The 17,894-nt window shown below is 43.6% G+C and overlaps 1 protein-coding gene across 4 annotated transcripts; it reads left to right on the top strand.

The window, feature by feature from the left end:
• Window positions 1-399: 399 nt before the first annotated feature.
• On the top strand, window positions 400-17,826 carry rc3h2 (ring finger and CCCH-type domains 2). 4 transcript variants are annotated; one of them, XM_088281669.1, is made up of 20 exons: window positions 400-727; window positions 4,922-5,232; window positions 6,048-6,165; window positions 6,649-6,882; window positions 7,298-7,473; window positions 8,926-9,126; window positions 9,200-9,332; window positions 9,630-9,748; window positions 9,837-9,949; window positions 10,322-10,582; window positions 11,082-11,275; window positions 11,670-11,938; window positions 12,019-12,165; window positions 12,523-12,675; window positions 13,512-13,679; window positions 14,029-14,281; window positions 15,049-15,133; window positions 15,292-15,472; window positions 15,608-15,768; window positions 16,044-17,826. In XM_088281669.1, the coding sequence occupies exons 2-20, from the start codon at window positions 5,002-5,004 to the stop codon at window positions 16,192-16,194; spliced, it is 3,348 nt and encodes a 1,115-aa protein (XP_088137795.1). In that variant the 5' UTR covers window positions 400-727; window positions 4,922-5,001; the 3' UTR covers window positions 16,195-17,826. The 4 variants fall into 4 exon arrangements, with proteins under 4 accessions (XP_088137795.1, XP_088137796.1, XP_088137792.1 ...); XM_088281670.1 differs by having other exon boundaries at window positions 11,667-11,938; window positions 16,048-17,826; XM_088281666.1 differs by having other exon boundaries at window positions 11,667-11,938.
• The last annotated feature ends 68 nt before the right edge of the window (window positions 17,827-17,894 follow it).

Here is a 17,894-nt window from a genome sequence, read left to right as displayed (position 1 = left end):
TCCACCATTTGTAAACTATCGCTTTAATAATTACTTGCATTGCATATACATGTACTTTTTATTCTGATACATTTTCTAAATACTATTTCTTCTGGAATTAATTCAAATATTACTTTTCTAGAAATTGTCATTTCTCAGTGAGTATCATATTTTAATTTGAAAAGAAATCTGTAATTCTTTATTGAAGATGCAAAACTGTATATTCCAAGCGTTTCAATGAGTAAAAGTGCTCTGGTGAACTTGTATAGGCGCGTCTCACTGTTGCGCCACACGCACACGCACATAGAATCTAGTAAACATTATCAAGAAATATTCCCGTCCTGTTCCTTTAAAAGCAAGCAGCCCACGCCTAAAAAAAGCGGCTTGTTCCGGCTTGCATCTTTTCTTTTTTTCTTTTTTTTTGTGCTCGCTCGCCCCATGAAAATAGTGCCCAGGCGCTCCTCTGTGGCTCACGCAGCCGTTTTTGCTTTGACGTTCAACGGTGCGCGATAGGACCGCGCCTTGCGCCATGCGAGGCCGCCTGCGAGGCACCGCGGCCGGCTGACGAGGCTCCATCAGCGGCGCCGCCGTACGCCACCATCCGCGCCTCCGAGAACCACCTGAACTCAAGTGCGGTTGCTGCATCAAGAATCATCTCCAGGCCTCTTTTTCATCAGTCTTTTGATTTTTATTTTACCATCTTGATGGACGAACGTGAGCACGTCAGGGCTGTGCAGGTGTGCGTGAGGTAAGTGATTTCTCCAGATGTGCTTTTTCGCATCTCTTTCAACTTGACTTGCCCTCAACTTGTTTTGATTGCGCTGCGTTTGTTTAGTGCGAAATGAGTTGGCTGCCAGCTCAGCGCTAAACGTCTGCAACTGGTGCTGAAAGGATAAAGACGAGGAGGAGGAGGCAGGTGGTGCGTGGATGTTGTTTGGCTTCATGCGCCGCTCATCCAAACACTAAACAGGATTCTCGGGCTGTGATGAAGGAATTCCCAACTTTTTAGACGACATGAGAAACAAACAGGAAAACATCGGTCGCCATGCAGTCATAGTGCACAAATATAAAAAATATACATTGTCATACTGGATGTATGTTAATATATTTTATTTTTTTAAAAAAAGGAGTCAGCTTAGTCAAAGGAAATTTAGAGAAAGTGCATTTGCCGCTTTAAAGTCAGTGTTCCTATCACAAACACACAATTCTTTTTTTTTTTTAATTTGTTTTAAGAAGGACATGCAGGACACTATATAAAAATCTTAGCTCAACTAGACAATTTCTCTCTTTTTTTCTCGAGGCATTTTCTTTTTCCATGTCCTTCAATCCTTCCCCATCTTAGTGAATCCACGAGATGTCTTCCCCCAATTGATTTAAAACAAGATAAAATCTTGTCTGAGCATTTAAAAACTAACAAATAATACGGCGACGACATGACGTCAACCAAAACATTTCGGCATTTGTGTAAGAAAATCTGTGGTGGGGGAGAAGATGTTGAAAGGGAGTCAAATGTATGAAGCAACAGGTGCCCGGAGTTGTAAATACCTCCAAAACGGACTTTAGGGCAGCTGTCTTGATGTCAAAGAAACATTTAAGCGTATCCCGGGCGTAAAAGTCCCCAAGTCCAAGAATACTCTGGTTGGCCCGCAGCCCCCAAAGCACCCTCAGCAAAATTTGGGCTTGTTCCTTACGGATGTTGCAGTGTGTGAAGGTTTGCACTAAACCTAAATCGGATGGGCTCTATGTCTCTGAAAGCTTCGTGGTAGGAGGAAGTGGGTCATAAAGATAACGGCGGTGGCGCCCTTGAGTGTAGAATATGAAATGATTAATGATCAAAAAGCAAATATGACACCCTGAGTCCACCTTGAGTCTACCCGTCTGTGCAGATTTTCAAATTGCATCTGCGCTTATCATTCCATATAAATTTGTTACATAACATTTAAACACTTTAAAATATTTAGAGAGAATCTTGACTGTAATTGCATAATAATTGAACTTAGGTAGGGCTGTCACAAACGAATCTTATTCCATAAAATACTTTGGATGCGACAACTTATGAACAAAAAAAAAAGAACAAACGATCCAGTTGTGGTTGTTCCGCTCGGATTCCTTATTTATTTTTTTTGTTCACATTTCGAGCAGTAATCACGCCACTAAACTAAATTGACACAAGCGGCTAGCTATGCTAAGCTAAATTAGCCGAGAAGGCTTTAACACGCACGCAGCCATGACACTTTAGTGGAAGACGCTCGTAAAATCATGACAAGTATATTTTGTGATTAAGATTTTATTTTTTTTCTGTGTTAATTGCCTTTAAAACACGCAAAAAAGCTCATATGTCGTTGTTTTTTTTTCTAATAGCAGCTGTCGAGCTCCCGCCAAATCAGTCGCGGGCTTGTCGTCACGGCGATCACAATCCTGAGTGTGAAATTCTCATGTTCAAGTCTCCAAACTCGCTTGCAGGCATACATCAACTCATATTTTTCTCCTTTTCGGGAAGAGTGTGTCCGTCAGCAACAAATGTCCGTGCGGAAACACCACAGATATGCGTTGAAAAATTATGAAAAACACTTTGGACGCATGCGTTAATGTCTCATGTCAATGTTAAATTTCTTCCGGCGGGCTTGCAAATTAACCAGGACGGAGGGAAAGGTCCAAACATTTAATCATTAATCAGGGCCAAGTAAAATCACTGTGTTGGAATAATGCCTGCAGTCTAAATCAGAGGAAAAATGCCTCACTTAATGTCCAGTTCACGTTTTTATCCCAAAAGTTTCTAAACCGCCCATTTATGACAATTAGATGTGTGCTCAAAAGTAGGAAGTCAAAAATATAATGTCAACCAAGAAAAAAAAATATCAAGCATAGATTCCTGAAAAATCAACTTTAGTACAGTACTCATTTCCAATTTCCGAGTGTAAATGTGGACAATAGTGATTGTGCTATGAGGGAAGTGTGTAAGCTGAGACACAAAAACAGGATATAACAGTTGTTCAAAGCAGGAACAGGTGGCTGTGGTGTTATGTTCCCCACCAGTGGCTTTGCACCACCACGCCCCCGCGCACCGGTCCTACTCCTAAAATTCGCACCCGGGGCTCGTTGCGCCACTCGAGAGTGAGCGTGACCCAACTCTTCCTTGGACGGTGCTGTTTTTTTAAGGGGAAGCTCTGGTGCAGTTATGGCGGTTAAATTTGGGCGCCACACTGAAGGAAACATCAGGGGGGAACACGTCTCGAGGCTGTCCAGGTGCAACGGAGCGCTCGGAAGGTGCGTAAAGTGGAGTTGGCTTCGCCTTGAACTAACATTAAACATAAAAAAAATAAAATAAATAAAAATACACAAATTTGCCTTGAAATTTGCTCTATGTGACGATACTGATTCCCCCCCCCCATCTGTGAGTCCCACGGCGGTCCGGTCCAAAGTGGCCCACGATGCAACGACAACTGCTCACTACACGCACAATGATTAAAAAAAAAAAAAAAATCTTAGCTGTTTATCGTCGTAGCAAGATTGAGTTTTAAAGCGCGATTTTGCCACAAGTTATCTAGATGGCAGACAATAATAATTAACGATTAAATTTGAATCAGAGATGGCTTACTGTGTGTTTAAACATATTTTGGACACTAATTGAACAAAGGTCTTTGCCTTTCCATCACATCAAGTTTTTGAGATTTTTTTCGCGTTTTGTTTTTAAGTTTGACCCATAAAAGCTTGCTGAATACGGATTTTACCATACGTAATTTATAGCTACGATGAAAAAAAAAAGATCCCCCTGTTGCTGAACCTAACCCTTGAGAATCCCCACAGGTGGCATTTTGGGTGTCACAGTCGCACACAGGACACAACAGTGTTTAAGATAAGAATAGGAAAAAAATCAATTGAATAAAAAAATACATTTTTGGAAACACTTACAGCAAATACAAAGACATTTTTTAAAGGGTAAAGTGCGCCATCATCTAAATTAGGTGTAACTTATTTTCTTTTTGACTTCATGTAAAAAAAAAAAATGCCAACGATTAAAACATCAAAGACATTGGTGGCCTTTGTTACAGATCATTTAGAAATTAGAATTAGAATTAGAAATCCCTTTATTGTCATTGTACCCAAGTGTGCAACGAGATTAGAGGGCTCCCCTCTCCAGTGCAATACAACAATAATACAGACAAATATATAAATTAGATAAATAAATAAGAGAGTGCAATGGAATTTAGGACTGAATAGTGTATATAAAAACACATCACAATGCTGTTCTGCAAGGTAAGGGTGTTCTCGTGTGTGTGTGAGAGTTCAGAATGGAGATGGCTCTCGGAAAGAAACTGTTTCTCAGTCTATTGGTCCTCGATTTGATGCATCTGTAGCGCCTGCCAGAGGGCATCAGGTCGAACAGGTGTGAGTTTGGGTGGGTATTGTCTTTGACGATGTTGAGAGCCCTTCTGAGGCACCGGGCGGTGTAGATGTCCGACAGTGAGGGGAGAGGGCAGCCAATAATCCTTTGCGCTGTTTTGACTGTCCTCTGGAGCCTCACTCTGTCCGCCTCAGTGCAGCCGCTGTACCAGGTGGAGACACAGTACGTCAGCAGGCTCTCGATGGACGAGTGGTAGAAGGCTAGCAGCAGCTTCCTGTCCAGGTTGAATTTCCTGAGGACTCTCAGAAAGTGCAGACGCTGGCGGACCTTCTTTACCACTGCTGTGGTGTTGTGAGTCCAAGAAAGGTCGTCGGAGATCTGAACTCCCAGGAACTTGAACGTGTGGACCCTCTCCACACACACGCCTTCGATGCAGAGGGGGAACGGCACCGTCTTGTTCCTCTTTGAAAGATTAGTTTCTCTTTTAAGCCTTTCATATACAATATTCTTTCTGTGTTGTTCGCAAGTTCCCCTTATCTGTCCGTGGACTTTTGAAAGGCTGGTTTGCACTAACAGCAGCATGTCTTGTCCCTCAAGTCTTTTCCAGCGTTGGCCTGCCGCAGCTCATTGAGATGTATTCCCCCTGAGCCCGACGCCACCTCCGCCACGGAGCCGGGATGCCAGTGCAGGCCGCCCAGTGGACGGACTTCCTGTCCTGTCCCATTTGCTACAACGACTTCAACGGCAACGTCCAGCAGCCCGTCAGTCTGGGCTGCTCGCACACGGTGTGCCGCACCTGCCTGCACAAGCTGCACCGCAAAGCCTGCCCCTTCGACCAGACGCCCATCAGCACGGATATCGACCTGCTGCCCGTCAACTGTGCCCTGCTGCAGCTGGTCGGAGCTCAGGTAAAATGAAATGAAACAATGTGGGAATGGAAGGTATTGTAACATGATTTTTTTGAGGCGGCTTAGTGAGTTTTCGCCTGGTGATATGGGTTTCCTCTTTTTGATGTGGATCATGAACATAATCAGGAGTCCTGTTATCCGTTCATCCACTTTCTATTGCGCTTCTCCTCATTAGGTTTACGTGTGAGTTGAAACGTATAACAAGCTAAGGACTAGTTAATGTCTTCATTGAATCGAACACGCATGTTTTTGGTGAACATGCAAACTCCACACGGGAAAGCCGGATTTGAACCCGTAACCGGTGAGGCTTTTGTGCTAACACCGTGGCACTGCGTCATTTACAAATTTGTTTCTCCCATTTGGTTATTGATGTGGATCAAATTGGTGTAAAAGCCTTTAAAAAATGTAAAAAGTAGAATTTAAAAGTAGGCGAGACTTTTACTTTTCTTTTTATTGAAAATGTTTTTATAGTTTTATTATACTTTTTAATGTATTGACTATGACTCACTGGGCTAAAAGGGTATCCAGAAATGTGAAAAAGTTGCAAATATTAAAATTCAAACAAAAGCTGTCCTGAGTTATTTAAAACACTGGGAAAAAAAAAAACCCACAATGCGGCACTTTGGCCCAAACATTTTCCTGCCACCGCTGCTCTGAGTCGTCCTAAGCTGTGAGTTGGAATAATTCTGTGTCTCTGCGTGTCCTGCGATTGGCTGCCAACCGGCCGTGGGATTGCGTCCAGCTCATCTGCAACTCATGATAATAAGCGCTCCAGAAAGTTAACGGACAGTCGGACATCAAGTGTGTCTTTTAAGGTTCCAGACGTGCAGCCAGTCAGCCTGAGCAGCGCGACAGATGTTGGACACTACGAGGCCTGCAGAGTGTGCGTGGAAGAGATGGCCCTGTACCTCAAACCAATTAGCGGCACCAAAGGTAACAATATCGCTTCATAAATGACAGTTTCTGGTGTTCAAAGCAAACGACGGGGAAAAAAATAATTGCAGATAGATGCTTTCAAAATGAATCCACACAATAATGTCAAGAAAATATGTTGAAGTGATTTGTCTCAGTTGAGAGACATCTTTGTATGTTGGAGAGGAGTTAAGTTTAGCCTGTGTTGTTAGCGGAAATCCTTTTTTCTTTTGTGAAGGCACCAATAACCCGCGTTTTTTCACTATTTACAGCAAGACTGGGAGCCTATCTCCCGTGATATAATTCTTTTAGGTCAGCATTTTTTCATTAATGTCCGCTGTAAAAATCAACTTTAGAGATGCCACATCTGCCTGCTGGCGGATTGTACAGTATAGAAATTGGACGGGTTCATCTCGCGCCTCAATTCTTTGCAATTCAGATAGCGGGCGTACAAAGAATGACCACACGTCTCGACGATCACCGCAATGTATCCGCCTCGTGCAGGTGTGGCGCCGCAGAGTCCGAGCGCACTCAGTCGCCCCATGCAGAGGAAGCTGGTGACGCTGGTCAACTGCCAGCTGGTGGAGGAGGAAGGCCGAGTGCGGGCCGTGCGTGCTGGCCGGTCGCTGGGCGAGCGAACGGTCACCGAGCTCATCCTGCAGCACCAAAACCCCCAGCAGCTGTCCGCCAATCTCTGGGCTGCGGTGAGGGCGCGAGGATGCCAATTTCTGGGGCCCGGTGAGTGTACGACGCCTTTTCAAACAGTATTACAAAAACGTATGCAGGAGCTGCTGTCAGCCACGGCTCACGCCGCTGCACTCACACACATAAACATGAACAGTATGTTTCATTTATTTTACTCTTGCAATTCTTTTCATGTTGAAATACATTTCTAATTTCTGAAGATTTATAGATAGGGTTTCACTGCAGAACTCATTTACTGCCATTGACGGCTTAAGACGTCAAATATCCGTAGGTTTCTTTTTTTTTACTCGGCTGGTAGTGACTGAGTTAATATTAATAACAACTCTTTCTTTAACCTCATCATGACATCAGAGTGAGTGTGAATGTCTGTTGACATCCACAGAATAGAATCTGTTACGTGTCCAACATTTACTCAACTAGTTGTCAGTAAATCATTCTCCCCGATCAGCCATGCAGGAGGATGCCTTGAAGCTTGTGCTGTTGGCGCTGGAGGACGGTTCAGCACTGTCCAGAAAGGTGCTGGTGTTGTTTGTCGTGCAGAAGTTGGAGGGTCGCTTCCCTCAGGCTTCCAAAACCAGCATTGGCCATGTGGTGCAGCTCCTCTACAGGGCCTCCTGCTTCAAGGTACCGGGCAGCTTTTTTGAAAGGTCTGCGAAGAAAGGAAAAATTTGATGCAACAACTGAACAAAGGTTTAAAGTTTCATATGATGAGCATTTGTGGGTTAAATATTATCAGGCACTTCACGGCAGTCAGTCTGAGGTTTAATTTGTTGAACTTTATGTAAGAAAGAAGCGCTCAAAACCTTAATATTTAAAACAAGTCAAGAGTAAAATCCTGAATGTGCTCAAAAGCATTGACAGGATTGTTATCCTACGAGGTAATTCCTTGTTTTTTTTAAAGAACAAAAAAAATACATTATATTATATATTATAATATATAAATTAATATTTTTAATATTTTATTTTAATATTCAAAGCCACTCAGGATATCTGGTGAAATTCCACATGTTCCTTGGAGACGTTTTCCAAATGAGCTCATCCTTCCCTTTTGCTCAACTCAACAAACCATTTTAACCCTGAACTAAAATGAGTTTGACACTCCTGGTGTTGAGTATAAAACGGACGCATCTGAAGTTAATTAGGCAACGCAACGGGCGACATTAATGTGTGTTTGATAACGCGCCCGCCGTCGCCTTGAAACATCCGAAACTGAGCACCTCCTGTGGATACAAAAGTCAAATTTGAGTAACTAATACGCAGCCCCCCTGTGGACACGCGCATTTATTTCTGTGCCTGTTACCTGATGATGCACATCGCTGGCAGGGCACGAATGCCAACTATTTCCTGGTGATGTAACAGCATTCTATATTTAGGACAGAATACAGAAGTAGGCCAAAGTGAAGCGATGTGAAAGGATGACGACATTTTTTCTTGCTGAGCTAAGATGATTGGTGTGATGTAATCTAGTGATGATTACTCATAGGGCAGATTCTGAGAAAGGGACACTCCCTTTTCTTGATCTGAATTTGAGTTGACATGTCTGAAGATTGATCACACCGCCAAATAATGCTTCATGCTTTTTTTTTTTATAAGTAACCTTTGAAAACTCTGATCTATCATGTAGAAAGATGTTAACCACTGTAATATTAATATCTAAACCAGGGGTGGGCAAACTTTTTGATTGGTGGGCCAAAATGGATTCTAAAATTTGACAGTGGGGCCGAACCAGGAGCAGATGGATGGAGTGTTTTGGAAATTTGAAATGAAAAAGAACGAAAGCATGACAACAAAATATTTGTCTTTAGTCATTTAATTTTTTTCAAGTTCAGCGGGCCGGATTAAAACGTTTAACGGGCCGCATGTGGCCCCCGAACCGTAGTTTGCTCACGCCAGATCTAAACACTCCATATGAGGGTGTTTTTATGAATTTAAAAGGTAAACTTAAAGTGTTGACACGCAAAGCAACTATGATAACATATCATACTTCTATCTTCTTCTCTTTTCCGATTTTATTTCGATATGTTTTAATATGTCACGTGAACATTTGCGTCGTACTCAAATGGATTTAATCTCCAGGTGACCAAGCGGGATGAAGACTCGTCGTTGATGCAGCTGAAGGAGGAATTCCGCACGTACGAGGCGCTTCGGAGAGAACACGACGCCCAAATTGTGCACATCGCCATGGAAGCCGGCCTCCGCATTTCGCCCGAGCAGTGGTCGTCTCTGTTGTACGGCGACCTGGTCCACAAGTCACACATGCAGTCCATCATCGACAAGGTGGCATTCGCGAGCGTCATCGTGTCGGGCCGAGCACGGCCCGCCTTTTTTCACCCGAGACCCAAATGTGTAGTTGCAGTCTCCAGAGTCGTTTGCAAAGAGCGTCCAAGAGCTGACCATCGTCCTGCAGAGGACGGGAGATCCAGCCAACCTCACCGGCCTCAGAGCTCACCTGGAGCTGCTGGCCAACATCGACCACAATGCCGGTACGGGATACATATTTTTGAAGATAGATTTGTGTGATGGGCTCTCATGATGATTACTCCGGGCAGATTTTGAGAAAGGGACACACCCTTTTGTTGATCTGAGTTTGAGTTGAGATATCTGAAGAGGCCTCACGTGGCCACACAATAACGGCGCTCACAAAAGAATCTCGGTAGACGTCATCCATGACTCATTGTTCTCGAGGGACAAATGCTTTGCCATAGCCTGCGATGGTAATAAAATGTCAAGAAAGAAAAAAGTTCTAGTCTTGCAAAATGATCATTTCTCCGCATGCGCAGATGATGCAGCGCCCACCTGGGAGGAGCTGGAAAATGTGATGTTGGCGGTCAAGTTGGTGGTTCATGGCCTGGTAGAATTCATCCAAAATTTCAGCAAGAAGAACCACGAGACCCCACAGGTGGTCACATCAGATTCCGACATGCAGATTTCAGTCTTTGAGCGCTTCAAAGTTGAATGAAATGTTCGCTTGTTTGTGGCGTGTGCAGCCTCAGGTGAACAGCAAGTATAAGACCAGCATGTGCAGAGATCTTCGTCATCAGGGAGGTTGTCCGAGAGGGAGTAACTGCACTTTTGCGCACACACAGGATGAACTGGAAAAGTGAGTAAATGACACTTTGTAACATTTTTTTTTTTTTTTTTTACTTCTTTCCATCATCAAAATGATGATTTTCAATCTTGTGTGCACAGCAGAGGTAGCAATTGTTTTGGGTCAGGCCGGTTTCGAATTTCTGTCTTGAGTGTGTCTCTCTGGTTCTCACGGGATGCCAATTAACCAAATTGAGTCTATTTTGCGAAGGAGTTAAGGAATCAAATCCGGCCTGCAAGTGAACTCGCATATCTCCTGTGTCTGAGTCTCATGATGGGTAGCTTTGCGATCGCCAAAGTGCTGCCAGCGACTTCCGAACTTGGCGCTAAATCAGAAAACAGCAGAATGCTTGTGAACTATAATTCTTTTTTTTTTTTTTTACAGATTTCGTCTGAGGAACAAAAAGAGCGGAAGTGCTAGCCGTGCATTCCCTCCCTCCGGTGGAAAAACCTTCACCATGGAGGCTAGCAACCACACTGACGGGGCCGCAGGCGTTGCCGAGGACACGCTGACGGAAGGTGGGCCACACCCACAACTCGTCTGCAGAGGCGCCGACCCCATGGAGGGCGTTGCAAGAGTCGTGTCCGGCGAATCCGCTGGGGCGAGTAGCTCCAACGGGCTGACATTCCTGAGCTCAGCTGAACAGTAAGCATCGTTTCGAAAATTGTAAATATACGAGGGTGGGCAAACTTTTTGATTGGCAGGCCACAATGGGTTCTAAAATTTGTTTTGGTAACCTCACCTCATTGGAGAAAAAAAAAATACATTTAATTTTAAATGAAAGTGAACAAAAGAATTGCAACAATCGATATGCTTTTTAAAAACCACAGTATTTTGAAGATAAAACATGAACAGGGTTCATTCATTTAATTTTTTTCCAAGTTCGGCGGGCCGCATGTGGCCCCCGGGCCGTAGTTTGCTCACACCTGCTCTAATATGACAAACTTTTGCTCATACTGTATTCCTTCCAAAAGTGCATGAACAAAAGCAAAAAATTCACCAGGAATTTCATTTGAATTGAACTAAATGAACTTTTTTTTATGATTTTGCAAATGTGGAGATGCACCTTTCTAAGCGATATGACGCTATATTTGTCACAAATTCAACGTTTCAATTAGTTGTTCTTGCTGCTTTTCTCCTTGAGGAAGCCCGTGTCTCCACCCAAAACTCCCGTCAGCCACTCTGCAGCGTCATCTCCTTTGACCGACGACGGCGGGGGGCCGGTGTCCAAACACGGTGGTCGACTCGTGATCCGAGCGCCTCATCCTGCTCGGGCCTCGGAGCTGTTCTACCAGGAGCAACAATCTGCCTACGACACGGCCCACTACCAGCCCAACTGTGAGTTCTGTTCAAGTCCGCTATTTCCTCAAATAGAGGCTCTTTATGAAACTAAAAAGAGGACAGGAAAATCTGCAATAGAGCAGGACCGCAAATAAATCAACCTTGAAATATCCTCACGATATATCAAAGTTGACCTTGATTACCGTGTGAGTAATTCAAAGCTTAAGCTGGGTGCTGCTGTTTTGGTTCGCAAACGTTTTTTTTTTTTTTTTTTTTTTAGGCGACTAGACAAGTGCTTATATATTTTCTGGCAAGGCCGATGATAAATCCAAGATTTACTGCATCAATTCGAGTGTGAAACACTATTTGAGGAAATACGCTAAATTCTTAATCCAAACGATAATATTTTGACAGGAAAGTCCAATATATTTCTCTGCTCGTCTCCTAGCAGGTTCCTACTACTCATCTACTCTCCATCCTCCACACAAACCCTGCATGGCTCGCTTCCTCAGATCTTCCAACGTCGCAGAATCTTCTCTGCCGCCGCCTCAAATACCCCATCAAACGCCCTCGTCTTCTCCCACGGCATATCCGCCGAGAGACCGCATGGGACCCGCCGTCTTCCACCCCCACCCAGGGCAGCCTCAGTACGGACCTCTGGCTTCGACTCATGGCGTTTATGCTCCTCTCTATGACAGCAGAAGAGTGTGGAGGCCTCAGGTTGAGTTTTCTGTTCAAGACATGAAAACGTGCAGCTGAACTACGGTTCTGAACACCTTTTTTGCTCATTTCCATTGCAGCTGTACCACCGAGACGACGCCAGGAGTAATTCGTTGCCTCCGGAAGTGCTGCATTCCTCCATCTACCAGCCTCCACTCAGGGAGAGATTCAACTCGCTAGACAGCAACTTCTGCTCGGGGTCCGAGCACCGTGCAGCGCTGCACCGGGTAGGTGTAAATGTATCAATACCTACCCAATATTTAATAATTATAATTTAGTTTTTTTTTTTTTTAAATGGATGGGCTAGCATCTCGAAATGTGATTTCATTTTTTTTTTTTGTACTCTTTGGTTTCAAACTGCAAAAACATTCTTTTCCTTGAGTTTGTTTTCCTACGCCCACATATGTCGTCACCTCTCCCTTCACTGCCAGTCGTGGAGCCCGAATCCTCCGTTTGCAGTCCATCCGCCTACTTGTAGCTACCTAAATATGTCTCGGCCTCCCCCACTCACGTGTTCTCATCGTCTTATTGCACCAGCACTGCTACAGCTAGGCTTTATTAAACTTAATCCATGGTTTTCTCAGGAGTACGGCCGTGTACCTCTGGTCTACGACGACCTGTTCCGACGTAAGCAGGAGCAGTGGGCGCACCACCACCACCATCATCATCATCATCATCACAGCACCAGCAGGCCCTCGCAGCCGTCAGCAATCTTCAACATTGATTTCGGACCTGAGGTATGCAGAAAATGAGAGCGGCAGCATGGGCTGCAATTACAAGTCATTCCATGAAGCCGAGGTACTTGTTGAGCTAACCTTTTTATGCTTAATTGAATTCCCCGCTCAAAGAGCTTCCGCCAAGCCCGCGTCTAATACTATGCGAGTGGGAGATAGTTGCTTAGCAACTGTGGACGATGGAATCATAACTCAGCCGCGGGGAGCGTGGGTGCATGTGTGAGAGAAAAAGCATCACTCGAGAATTTTAACAAGCAGTGACTTGGCAAATTATGCTGACTAAAGTTTTGTGAAATTTGTCCGTAATTTTCAATGTGCATCTCATTTTGCTCTAAATTGGTGTTCCGATGATAACCTCTTGTTTCTATTCATGTTGACTCGGCAAAATTGAAGTTAGCCATCAGCATATTTGACGTTAGCGTTTCAAGACATGCATCATTTAAGTTGAATTGGCCCGCTCAACTAGCGACGAGATATTTTATTCAACATATATGCTACAGATTTGTGGGCTCCTGGAAAATATACACTGCAAAAATAATGTTGCATTCATCATTTGCAATTTAAGAAAGTAACATGATCTAAGAAGACTCATTTTAGTGTAAATGATAACCGTATATTTGACTTATTTATTTTTTATTTTTTTTGCTAAAGTGTATATGCTAGCTGTGTTTAGCTAGCTGTTATGCTAATTGGTCAGAACTAAATTAGCATATTAATACAAGAGAAACTTGAATATTAATGTTTTTTTCCAATAATATGAGTTAAACCGTCGCTTTAACTGCGACCGGTATAAAAAATGGTTCGTTGCCAATCCCAACCTGATTTTGTGTCTGTTGCAGCATGTGGAGAGCAGTGCAGCTCAATGTATGGGATGCCGCTTGAGAGGCGAGGAGAGCTTTTCGCACTACTCGCCATGGTCCTGCGGCTCCACCGTCGCCTCCTGTCTCGGCTCCTTTGAACCCGAGGCGCTCACACCAGCTGCGAGTCACTCCTCCATGGAGCAGTCGGTGAGTTTAGAAAATGGAAACGAAATGTTCTCAAATGAAGACAGGGAATGTGCGCAATTTCTCAGCTAGCCAAAAATGCTATCATCTTCTAATAGTTATCGCAAAAACTGAATATTCACTGCCTTGTTTTAATTCAAGAAACTATCCATTACTGTCTTGGAATTCTTCTTCAGAAATAGGATAATGTTCACGTGCAAGCAGCAATGGGAGGCGGTTATGAGCTAGCTTTAGCTGTCTGCCATTATCTTGAACATACAAACGTGAAATTAACCAAATTCCACAAAACTATTTTCCAAATGACATAGAACGATGTATCCCTTTCATAAATTCTAGACTGTTTCTCACTTAGGAGTTGGACGGCTGCAGCAGTGGAAGCGGCGGAGGTGTTAGCAGCGGCGGCGCGACAAAGCGCTGGCTGCACTCGTTAGATCACTACAGGCGACTGAAAGAAGAGGACCCCATCATTCCCTTCAGCGAGGGGCCCATCATCTCCAAGTGGGGGGCCATATCCAGAGCGTCCCGCTCGGGCTACCACACCAGCGATCCTGTCCAAGCCACCGCTTGCCAGGGTGGCGCCAGGACCACACCCATCAACTTTAAAGGTAGCAAAAGTTTTAAGGAACTGGAGCGATCACATCTTTGAGGTCATCGAAAAGCCTTAAACAGTAGAATCCATCTTTTTTTTTTACCATGATGCACGTACTGCACTTCCAAGTGGCAAAAATCTAAGCTATCGCTGATGTCGCACCACTGTTAAACAAAAAACCTGTTCATGTAATTTGACCAAAGCAGACCCATTGCGGCTTCAATGATTATTTTTGCTTCAACAGCGACACGGCAGCTCAAATTTCTAATTTCAATAGGTACATTGATTAGAAATGGACATGGTGGAAATTCAGATATAGTTAATATGATAGTGGAGGAACTGGCTAAGTGACATTTCTGTTGCTCAGATTTTTTTTTTTAAGTATAGCGTGTTGTTTTCTCTTACCAGGCTCGCCATTTGAGTTTTACTGCCTCCCACAAATGAGATGATGGTGCTTTGATTCCCGGTGTGTCCCTTATGTGCCGACTCCATAACCACGCCTTGTTGGGATCTTTTATTTATTACATCCACTAAATTTATCCACTCACAAATGCTTTAATTGTGATTTTTATTTCGTATTCAAACAACGCTGAATTTTGGAGGATTTATCTGACTGGCAACTATTTGAGATTAACGCCCTCTGCTGGTTGCAGTCAGGTAGTGCACTTGCATTTTGCTTGAATTGCTTCAAATGATGTAAAATCGATAAAATGGGTTGTCCAAATATGTCTGCTCCTAACTGTGGTCCTTGACATTTGAACTAATTTGTGTTGTGTTTTTCAGACTACAACTGCCACTTGGACCGTAGCGAGTACAGGTGGAGTTCAAGAGGATCGGACTCTTCCAGCCACTCCAGTTTCCTCGAGAGGTACGACTAACATTTTACAGCATAATTAATCGCTTGTTTATGTTGGTTCTTAAATAATGGAGACACAACCGTCTTTACTGACTGGGGGAAAAAAAAAACAGTGACTTTGATCATTTGCATCACATTTTGTCAGCTATGCTTTTTTTTGCGTTTTTCAGTGAGCCGCTTTGTCGAAATTCGTCGAGCGAGAAAATCGCATGTGATCTGCAAAGCAACCAAACAAGCTTCAGCCAAGATCGGGATCGTGAGGAGAGTGAGCCAGGCCCTGAACGAGATATTGAGCTCGAATTGTGCGCTCTGGACATGGAGGACTCGGAGCCTCAGGACATCAATTCGCAGGTAGAGCTTGAAAAAGCACTCAAGAAGATTAGAATTGTAAAAAAAAAAAAAAAAGAAAAAAAATCACATCGTCAAATTTCACATGGATATTTAGTTGTACGATTGCACTTCTTTATTGTCTTTTTTGCCTTTCAGCATTCTTTGGACCTGGCCACGCCATATTCCGAGGATGCGTCTCATGTCCTTGCACCGACCTGCTCTCCGCTGCTGTCGTCTCCGCTTGAGGAGCAACACCAAGCTGAGGACGCCTCAAAAGACAAGATGGACTCTTACCTGTTGAAGAAGATGGCCTTCAGGTGATTTGGGAACAAACTGCAGACATTTTTTTTTTTTTTAACTTAATTCTACATTCAGTCGGGCGGCACGGTGTCCAACTGGTTAGCATGATGGTCTCACAGAGCCGAGGTCGTCGGTTCAATTCCGGCTCCGGCCTTCCTGAGCGGAGTTTGCGTGTTCTTTCCATGCTGATCTCTTGCTGGTGGAAGGTGATGTTTTTAAAAAAAAAAAAAAAAAAAAATCTTTTTTAATCTTATCTCTACTTCCCTTTCCATTTTGTCTAACTTCCTCCCAGGAAGTCGCTGTCTCCTGTAGGCTTGGTCTCAGGAGGTCTGGGCGTCGGCAAGCTGGTCCTGCGGACGGGAACGCCCCGACCAGGCAGCGACTCCTCCCCGCGCGCTTGTCCCGAAACGCCTGGAGCGGAGATGCTGCTGAGTGGAAGCTAAGAGATATTTCAAATCACAACATCATCACCCTTCACGCGCATATTGACATCCAATGATATAATTTACGCACAATTAATTCTGTTGTGGTTTAACACAGCAGCACCCATCGGTCATGCGAGTACGGCTAATTTATAAATGTCATTTTTTTTTTGTGTGTGCTTTGAATTTTAAATTATTGTTCATACTTTTTGTATTGGTTGTGCCTTGGAAAAATATTGTATCCCCAAAGTTTTCATATCTGTCTTTTTAGATTAGATCACCTTCAATAGTCCCAGAATTATCAATGGTCTTCGACAGGTAATTTTTGGGGGCTCAAGACTGTGAACAGGATATTAAAAATAATCATGCAAAAACAAGTACTTGGAAAAATACACGTTCCCTTGACAACTTTTTCGATTATTCATTCATTTAGAATTGTCAGACAGGCGTATATTTGTGCATTTCGAGAAGATCTGTAGTTGATAATTTGATACGGACAATTTTGAGGATATTCTTGGCCCATGTTAAAATGACCCGGAACCATCTATGTAGGCAAGGAAAATGAAGCGGCTCCCTCCCACATGAACAAGGACAAAATGGCAATTGTTTATTTGGAACCAATTTGGCGTCCTTGTTTGAAATATTGAAGTTAGTGCATTATCGTGCGGTTATCCACTTGCAGGAAAATGTCGATGCATTGTGATCATCTGGCTCGGTATTATCAAGCAAACATGACGCAATGCATTCGGCGGTTAGCTTTGGGATGTTATCCCCGGCAGCAGTGGACAACAAACGTCTTGTCTATGCTATTTCTCAAAACAAGACTCGGTGGTGATGTTTGTGCGTCATGTGATGCTTTGAACTTGGAGCCACCAATGAATGGCCGACGGTGCGGTCATGAGAGCTCATCATGACTTTTTTTGCACGCTTCAGCATTGCTGCAGGTACATGTTATCAAATGAGTATCAACCAAATTAAACGTTGACATCCTTGAATATGATATTAAAACTGGGGGGGAGGGGCTATAAGACCCGCGGGCCATATATGGTCCGCAATCCAAATCTAAGTCCAAATCAAAGCTCAAGTTCTGCAATGCAAAAGCACGATGACGCTGGAACCTTAACCCCGCATGGATCCGTGTGTTTTCTCGTCGTTATGTTTGTGCATTTTGTGCTCCGCTAACTTCTGTGAAGTTGTTTGTCCGAGTCCCGAGTATTTTGTATCAGGACTGCAATCACTATGTTCGATTTAATAGCGCTCACGGCGTCTTAAATATTTGCCGGTCAGCTGACCTGCTTTTGTCAGTAAGATGCTGTAACGGTCCGATTCCATATATGCATATCGTAGTCATATTTTGTTCGTAAATATGAGAACGTCTCATGAAATGAATGCAAATTTTGTACGTTTTTCTATGTCGATGAAGTTGAGCTCTGTGAGCCACTGTTGCGCCGCATTTGTTGACAACACTTTTAAAGTCCAATCTGTGAGATCATTTTTTTTCTCCACGTTATCAAGCTTGGCTTGAGGTTTTCCCAGTAAAGAATTGTTGCTATGCTGTTATCGTCATGACGACGAATATTTTGTGCAAGTGTTTCCTCAAATGGAGGCAGAGGTGAGTAATTCTCAAAGTGTGTTCCGATCCCAAATGTGATGCGTGAAAGTCTTAATCAGATTCATTTTTTGCGCTTCTGTATTGTCATTTTGGCCTTCAGGATGGTACT

The sequence above is a fragment of the Idiotropiscis lumnitzeri genome, chromosome 18, assembly GCF_059441095.1.
Source record: "Idiotropiscis lumnitzeri isolate Australia: NSW breed Sydney's pygmy pipehorse chromosome 18, RoL_Ilum_1.0, whole genome shotgun sequence".
In the NCBI taxonomy this organism is placed as follows: Eukaryota; Metazoa; Chordata; class Actinopteri; order Syngnathiformes; family Syngnathidae; genus Idiotropiscis; species Idiotropiscis lumnitzeri.
The sequence above is the reverse complement of the archived record's forward strand: the minus strand, read 5'-3'. Positions and strand labels throughout refer to the sequence as shown.